At 32.8% G+C, this 9,412-nt stretch overlaps 1 protein-coding gene across 2 annotated transcripts in view; it reads left to right on the plus strand.

The window, feature by feature from the left end:
* Positions 1–9,176, plus strand: part of LOC145293212 (CD9 antigen-like) — a 388,541-nt gene extending 379,365 nt beyond the window's left edge. For both annotated transcript variants that reach the window (XM_080139744.1, XM_080139745.1), the window contains 2 exons: positions 1,536–1,619; positions 8,664–9,176. In XM_080139744.1, coding sequence (XP_079995870.1) covers positions 1,536–1,619; positions 8,664–8,729 — 150 coding nt within the window. In that variant the 3' untranslated portion in view covers positions 8,730–9,176. The remainder of the gene's footprint in view (positions 1–1,535; positions 1,620–8,663) is intronic.
* Positions 9,177–9,412: the final 236 nt, after the last annotated feature.

The following is a 9,412-nucleotide window of genomic DNA, read 5'->3' on the forward strand; positions in this document are numbered from 1 at the left end:
ATATATATATATATATATATATATATATATATATGAATAACTAGCATTTCATCCCAGCATTGCCCGGGTGTTTGGAGGTGTATGTTGAGCAAAAAAAAAAAAGCTGTCAATTTTTTTAACTTTGACCCCTATTAGGACCCCATAACATTTATTTTTTGGAGCTCAAATCAAGTTAAGTTAGATCCATGTCCAAGGAAACTATATCTAAAATTTCAAGTGTTTAGACTCAAAATTGTCGGAGGAGTTTGGTAGAGTTCTCAAAGGTCAAATCGTTGAACTTTGACCCCATAACAGCCAAATTTCTGGCCGAAAGCGAATTACAAAAATTTTCCCAAGTCTCAGTATCTTGTATATCAAATTTCGAGTCTGTAGACTGAAAATTGACAGTTATTGCGTTGGAAAATCTACACACACACAGACATGTTCACTTTTATATAGAGATTATTATTTAATTATAATTATTAAGCACTTTAAGAATACTTAATGATAAGCACTGTGTGGGAAGTATAAACTAACATTTATACAGCATTCATGACTTCCACTCATTCAAACACTCTAGATTGTCTAACGTCTACACCCGAATTGTGTGTTTATTAGTTGTTAATTCCCTTCACTCATGTGACAGTTATTTCATAGCCCAGAGATAAATAGTAGGGCAAACCCCTGTTAATCTCTAACTCTGCATCGAACAGATACCATAATACACAGTTCGCTGCATCTTATAAAAGTCAATAAAAAAAACTTCAGCCAGATCGGCCCAGTAGTTTCTCGAAAAAAAAAAAATAGAAAAAACAAATGAACTAAAAGAAATATAATATAGACGTTTAAGTAAAATCCAACAAAATGTCAAAAGCAGAGATTAACAATACAAATAAAAACAAATAGACTACTTGTAGTGGGGCAGGTTATCTCAGTATTCCATTTTTTTAATTTTTTTTTCCTTTGAAGATTGTAATGCTGAACATTAAGAAAAGAACATTAGCCATCAGAAAATTCAAGATGGCTGCAGAAGCAAACCTGACATATTTCAATTTTGGTGCTTGTATTACCAAGTGAAAGATTGTTTCAGCAATCTGCCCCACTATAAAGGCTTAGTAAATGAAGTTAAAAGTGGCTTTGTGGCTGGATTACAAATCTCTTGACTGGCAGAAATTGTCATCGCTATACTGATGATTGCATATGCATGGAACACTACTGTCTGTAGGTATAAAAGAATAATTATATATATATGTATATGTATATATCCTTTTCACCTTAGAAATTTTCCGGTAAGTATTGTCAATTTTAAGTAAATACGAAATGATGAAAATAGAGAAATGCTATTTACAAAACGCATGCACAGGTAATTTGTTTTACAAATTATTCTTTTGTTTCTTGTGTGGATTGCTTTTATCAATGCAGAGTATAGGATATAATATTTATTTTGAATGGATAATTATTAATATCTTTGACTCCACATACATATTTTTTTGAATGGCTAATTTTGGTCTCTTGTACTGAGCTGGACTATTGAATTATTATTTTTTTTCTTCAAGGGATGCAAAGATGAGATGGAGAAGTGGGTCAGCAAACACATGAATATTCTGATAGGTGTCGGTTGTGGCATAGCAGTTTTGGAGGTAAGCATAAACAATTCAAAAATAAAATTTACGATTGAATTTGTTTTGCATGTTTTTAAAAAAAAAAAACCTGCCTTAACAGTATTTCCTCTTATGTCCGATGCAGAAATCCTTTTATTGATCTTCTATGGTTCTTAAGGTTTATACTTTGGTAAAGGATCCCTAAAATTATGGTTCCTAGTTAAATAAAATCAACACTTATTTTATTTAATAACTATTCAGGGATTGGAATATTCTTAAATACATCTAAAGTGGGAATAGACAGAGCCAATCCCCTTCGATATAAACTAACCTGGGCACCCGGTATTGCCCGAGTGTTTGGAGGTATAAACAAAAAAAAAAGTGGTAGTAGGCAGGCAGGCTTGAACCCGCGACGTGAAGGTAGAAAAGGAAGTGGAAGAAAACCTGACATCTTACCGCTACTCCATGACACGACCGGAAGTGTAAAGCGTTCAAATTAAACGTATTCAATCAAAAAGATGACTTGCAGAAATGGCGTTGCTTTTAAACTTCCCACGAAGGTCGATTTTAATGAGAGGGAAAAAGCAGCTCCCTCCAAAAAGGGAACACTCTGGCAGTATCCAAATAAATAGTAATTGTCTCTGTATGAAGGGTTTCCCCTACATTGACCAAGGAAAAATTACAGAACAGATACTACCCAGGCAAAGAGGTCAGGAGTTGGCGGTTGTGTTCGATTAATTTCGCTTTATTTATACAAAAAAGACAAACAAACAGCCAACCCGACAAGACGGTGGGAATTTTTGAAAATGCGATAAAAAAAAAATATCCGTTTGCAAATCAGATATTACGAATTAGGAAGTATAATAAAACTTCTCCTGGGATGTAACCTACGCGAGAACCCGGGTGCAAAAAGACACAAACATGTACGCCCGTTTTGCCTTTTCCATATTAGACTAACCTGATTGCCCGGGTGTTTTGCATCCATCACCAAACTGGAAGTGACGAATGTTTAAATTAAGACAAGTCAATCGAAAAGAGGGATGGCTTTCGAAAATATCGGTGAAAAAAGCAACCCCTCCGTGTAGAAAAGTGCCCAAAATTTTTCGATATTTGTCGTCCAAAGGGTCGAGCTTCAAAAAGATACCAATCTCGTAAAAATCCATCACCTCTGTCAAAATTTTTAGACATACATACATACATACTTACATTTAAACAGACTTGTGAGATTTATATTATAGATGGCAAAAAGAATACATACATACTTACATTTAAACAGACTTGTGAGATTTATATTATAGATGGCAAAAAGAATACATACATACTTACATTTAAACAGACTTGTGAGATTTATATTATAGATGGCAAAAAGAATACATACATACTTACATTTAAATAGACTTGTGAGATTTATATTATAGATGGCAAAAAGAATACATACATACTTACATTTAAACAGACTTGTGAGATTTATATTATAGATGGCAAAAAGAATACATACATACTTACATTTAAACAGACTTGTGAGATTTATATTATAGATGGCAAAAAGAATACATACATACTTACATTTAAATAGACTTGTGAGATTTATATTATAGATGGCAAAAAGAATACATACATACTTACATTTAAACAGACTTGTGAGATTTATATTATAGATGGCAAAAAGAATACATACATACTTACATTTAAACAGACTTGTGAGATTTATATTATAGATGGCAAAAAGAATACATACATACTTACATTTAAACAGACTTGTGAGATTTATATTATAGATGGCAAAAAGAATACATACATACTTACATTTAAACAGACTTGTGAGATTTATATTATAGATGGCAAAAAGAATACATACATACTTACATTTAAATAGACTTGTGAGATTTATATTATAGATGGCAAAAAGAATACATACATACTTACATTTAAACAGACTTGTGAGATTTATATTATAGATGGCAAAAAGAATACATACATACTTACATTTAAACAGACTTGTGAGATTTATATTATAGATGGCAAAAAGAATACATACATACTTACATTTAAACAGACTTGTGAGATTTATATTATAGATGGCAAAAAGAATACATACATACTTACATTTAAACAGACTTGTGAGATTTATATTATAGATGGCAAAAAGAATACATACATACTTACATTTAAACAGACTTGTGAGATTTATATTATAGATGGCAAAAAGAATACATACATACTTACATTTAAATAGACTTGTGAGATTTATATTATAGATGGCAAAAAGAATACATACATACTTACATTTAAATAGACTTGTGAGATTTATATTATAGATGGCAAAAAGAATACATACATACTTACATTTAAACAGACTTGTGAGATTTATATTATAGATGGCAAAAAGAATACATACATACTTACATTTAAACAGACTGGTGAGATTTATATTATAGATGGCAAAAAGAATACATACATACTTACATTTAAATAGACTTGTGAGATTTATATTATAGATGGCAAAAAGAATACATACATACTTACATTTAAATAGACTTGTGAGATTTATATTATAGATGGCAAAAAGAATACATACATACTTACATTTAAACAGACTGGTGAGATTTATATTATAGATGGCAAAAAGAATACATACATACTTACATTTAAACAGACTTGTGAGATTTATATTATAGATGGCAAAAAGAATACATACATACTTACATTTAAATAGACTTGTGAGATTTATATTATAGATGGCAAAAAGAATACATACACACTTACATTTAAATAGACTTGTGAGATTTATATTATAGATGGCAAAAAGAATACATACATACTTACATTTAAACAGACTTGTGAGATTTATATTATAGATGGCAAAAAGAATACATACATACTTACATTTAAACAGACTTGTGAGATTTATATTATAGATGGCAAAAAGAATACATACATACTTACATTTAAATAGACTTGTGAGATTTATATTATAGATGGCAAAAAGAATACATACATACTTACATTTAAACAGACTTGTGAGATTTATATTATAGATGGCAAAAAGAATACATACATACTTACATTTAAACAGACTTGTGAGATTTATATTATAGATGGCAAAAAGAATACATACATACTTACATTTAAATAGACTTGTGAGATTTATATTATAGTTATTGGCAAAAAAGAAAATAGTCTGTCTGGTGCATGAAAGTTTGTCCAGATAAGTTAATAAAAAGAAAAGTTAAAAGATTAAACTATTCTGGCCAGAGATAGGTTAGTGTGGTGATGGTGTAGAAAGACCGAGGGATAAGCGGTCATGATTAGCATGCACTTGCTGCAAGGAAACAGTAACCGCACGTGGGAATAAACTTGGGACCGTGTGAGTCGTTGTTCGAATGTGCATGATTATGCAAAGCATGCACTTTTGGCAATCCCCCCCCCCAAACTCTATAAAGTGGGGTGGAGGTGTGACATTTTTTTGTTTGGAGAAAGATCTTTTGCGGACACCATGCAGCTAACATTTTTCTCGCGTGTTTTGGATTGTCACTAGTAATATTGTTTTTGTACTGCCACCCTATTTAGTTGCGGGCTCAAACCGCCACTCAGTTGATTGAATATATTCTGCTGCTACTAAGAACAAACTCTTTTCTTTTGTTGGTGAAGAGAGCAAAGAAGACAAAGATGCCAGCAAGAAGATAGGACTATAACACAGAAACTGTTATAAAAAGCACTTTTTAAAATACATTTTTTGAGAAACATTTTTGGGTTTGTATTACTGTACACATAGATTCGAAAAAGTTGTCAAAAAACAAATATATAACAAATAAATGTTATCAAAGGCAAGATAAGTTACTTTTCTACCAAACTGGATATATTTTTTGTGTTTTTATTCAATTTAACATGTTTATTTAGCTCGAAAAGCATACAGTGTTTACCGATGTATTGGAAAATTCAAGATGGCGGCCGATTCTCTCTTTAACACGGTAAGTTCGGGAAAAGGTATTATAAATAATAAATTAGACAAAATACTGTTAGAAATTCGCTCATTATATGTTACTGTGACATAACTTGACATATATTCGGTGGTTTTTAATAGTATTTTGTCTAGTTTATTATTTATAACACCTTTTCTCGAACTTACCGTGTTAAAGAGAGAATCGGCCGCCATCTTGAATTTTCCAATACATCGGTAAACACTGTATGCTTTTCGAGCTGAATAAACATATTAAATTGAATAAAAACACGTGAATTATATCCAGTTTGGTAGAAAAGTAACTTATCTTGCCTTTGATAACATTTATTTGTAATATATTTGTTTTTTGACAACTTTTTCGAATCTATGTGTACAGTAATACAAACCCACATTTTTTTTTAAAGACTTATATTTTGAAGGAAAAAAGAGGAAATCATCTTGCAACTAGCTGGTATTTGCAGAACTTATCCCTGAAGATGCATCCTTTTAGTAGTCCTTATATTTCTCATTTTCTGATTTTGTTTCAGCTGGGTTGTAGAAATAAAGCCTTGTCTTCTGTGCTAAAGTCACTGATTTAATCTTCGCATATATCATGACTGAGAGAGAACAGCAGATGAACTTGCTTTCTCTGAGGATCACCACAGCCATAAGAAACTTTGGAAAAAAAATCTCTCACATCTTCTAAAGATATCCTCTGATTGGTTGTTTTTCATCAAATCAAAGAGCACCTGGTTAGAGACTGTAATAATTTCAATACCTCATCTTGTAACAGCCACAATTACAGACAACCACAATAGCAGTAGTGTTATATACTTGTTTCATTAAAGAGTCTTAGAGAGAGACTATTATAAGTGATGCTTTTTCTTGTGAGAGTTCTTATTAGTAATGATATGTGTCTTAGTGAGAGTTCTTGTCTTATTACATATGATGTTGTATCTTAGAGAGAGAGATGTTGTTGTAATGACATTTTATAACACAGACATATAATAACGATACAATTTACCTTTTTGTAGAAATCACAACACAAAGATGAGCTTTATCCAAAACACATGGTGAATTTATTTAATACGACCGGTCGGGATTTCCTCATTAAGAACTCAAAGTTTCACATCTTAGTTTCTGAAGTGACGTCTCGCTTCAGACGTCCGCCTGTCTGTCTCCCCTGACTGTCTCTCCTGACTGTCTCTCTGACTGTCTCTCCACCAACTAACTCGCACCTGCTATATTGAGAACTCCATGCATCCCGGCCACGTGAGCAAAATTCACGTGTCTCAACATGCGCGACTTTGCACGTTTTCGACATTGATTTCCCAATAACCTATTTTCCTTGTTTGTTTCCACAAAGGAATTTAACCTACATATCTAATTTATTTAACTCATATTTTATTATCCACATTCTTTTAACAATTGAATAGTTTATTTATTATTTATTTCATCCGAATTAACATTTTACTGGACATTCCATTTAAACCTATTGTTCTTTAAAACTTATGTCCAGGGTTCGATTTCTGCTTTCTCTTATTTCCATTTTAACTAATCTCTCTATTTTTATACTTACATGAACAGGGGACAGCCCTTATCATGTAACAGTAGCAGTGGCACTTTGGTTTACAATTTTGAATATTTTGGTTTATAAGCTTGGTGCTGATTGGTGCAAGCAGTCAACTTTTGTTTCGGCTTATCCAATCAGAGTCCATCTCTCAGGAAAGCTGAGCATGTGACAGTTGATAAAAGGGAGTTAATTCATAGCTAACTTCCTTTTTCTTTGGTCCAGAGGACACGGTATTGATAACAATTTTAGGTGACTCATACTAACCCCCAAACTTCTCTCTAGGGTTGCAAATGGAACCCGCCAAGGTATTTGTTCTTAGATTTGACTTGGACAAGGAGATAAATAATCCATCATAGCTACTGCTAAACTCTGACTTTGCCACCTGTAATCTTCCTGTGTCAAGAAGCAGACAAAGGTGTAGCTTTTTGCTGAAGTACCGTCAAGTGTTGTTACGAATACATGAACCATTTTCTCTTCAAACAGGACTTGCTAACTCTTTTTGTTTTCACCCATACTTGTGAACTTATTCTATTAACACTTTTCTCTTTTTCGTCCCCCGACAAAAGGAGGGTGGACCTGTAAATTCACCTTTGGCCGTTCGTCCATTTGCACGGAGATCTGGCTGGCCATTCAACTGGGCCACGGCGACCAATCCATCGTTGTGGAAAAATTTCATCCAAGAAATAATATTAAACGAATAGAGATTATAATGGATCATATTGTTTTTTCTACCTTTAACATGTTACCTGACTTTTTGACTACCCTGTATTTAGCAGTTTTACATGATGCTGAACTCAAATTTAAATATTTTAAGGCCTTGGGGACTTGGGGGCTAAAGGAGGGGGTGAATGATGGACTTGGTCATTTCTTTTTTTGCATGATGCAGAACTCAAATTTACATATGTAAAGGCCTAAAACCGCACCGTTTGTTCATTTTCACCAATATTTGACATCCTCTAGGGACTTTTGGGGCTAAATGAGGGTGGGGGGCAGTGCTGAACTTAGTCATTTTTTTATGCCTCGTTAACTGTGCATTCACAGGGAACCATGCTTGCTTCATTTATTTCCATTCCTCTTTTAATTAACGAAGACGATTAATAAAGTTGTTTTTAAACGTTTGAATGAAACAATTGAAACTAATCTTTTCTATTTTTTTTTTTTTTTTGCTACATATGTGCATACATGTTTCTGCAGACATCTCTAGCCTGAGATCCTGCCTCGTCAGGCGAGCAGAGTGTGAGTACTTCTGATATATCCAGTTGCAGAACACATTTTTAAATTTAAAAAAAATAGGGGGGAGGTATAAGATTTTTTTTTTTTTTTTTTTTTTAAGAGGTAAAAAGAGAAAGGGGAATAGCTAAAGTACTACGAGTAGTAGGAGGGAAGAAATGGAAATATGTGGAGAGCGAAAGGAGGCTCAGTGACCAGTGAACTCAGCCACTGCAGAAACATGTATGCGCATATGTAGCTAATGTTTGTTCAATTAAGCATATTATAAACATGCTCTGTTCATTCAGTGGATTTACTGCTAGAAAACTAAAACATTTTTTTTTTTCTTTTCTCTCTACAGATATTTGGCTTACTCGTCTCCATCTTCTTGTGTCGAGAAGCAGACAAAGATGCGGCTTCTTGCTGAAGTACTGTCAAGTGTTGTTGTTGTTGTTGGTGACGTGTGGCCATTCTGACCCTATCTATTGTAAATCCTCCTCCTCCTCCTACATCTCCTCCTATTATTAAAACAAGAAAGAAAAAAACACAAAACAAACGAAAAAAAAAAGTTTCTTCTACTTCATCATAAAAGCCATTTTTCACTGCTGTTGTTGTTGCTGCCACCATTGCGACATTAATTATTTTCTTTTAATTTCTATCCCTATAACCTTAACCCATCCCCCCCACCACCACCATGTTGCTGTATCCTTGTTTTGGAATGGGGCTTCCACTTTGGTCATTTGCAAGTGGCTGGCAGTAGCTGTTGATGATGTTGCTGCTCTATACTGCCCACCAGGACTCTTGCTACAAACTGCTGTTGTCATATGACCACTTGATATATATATATATATATATATATATACACACACACACATCATCATCATCATAAGAACTGGATCATTTATTCATGTTAGTCATGCTTTCTTTCTAAACGGTAGTTTGAATATTTAATGAGAAAAAAAACAACAAAAATTGCTGATAAAATGCAAAAAAAAAGACAAAATAAAAAGAAATTTGATAGAAATGAAAATTCAAGCAAAACTTTTAAAAAAATTTTCATAGTTTGAATTGTAAGTCTTCTTTATATATATATATATATATATATATATA

This window comes from Euprymna scolopes, chromosome 14 (assembly GCF_053919585.1).
Source record: "Euprymna scolopes isolate OS-2025 chromosome 14, ASM5391958v1, whole genome shotgun sequence".
NCBI classification, from domain to species: Eukaryota; Metazoa; Mollusca; class Cephalopoda; order Sepiida; family Sepiolidae; genus Euprymna; species Euprymna scolopes.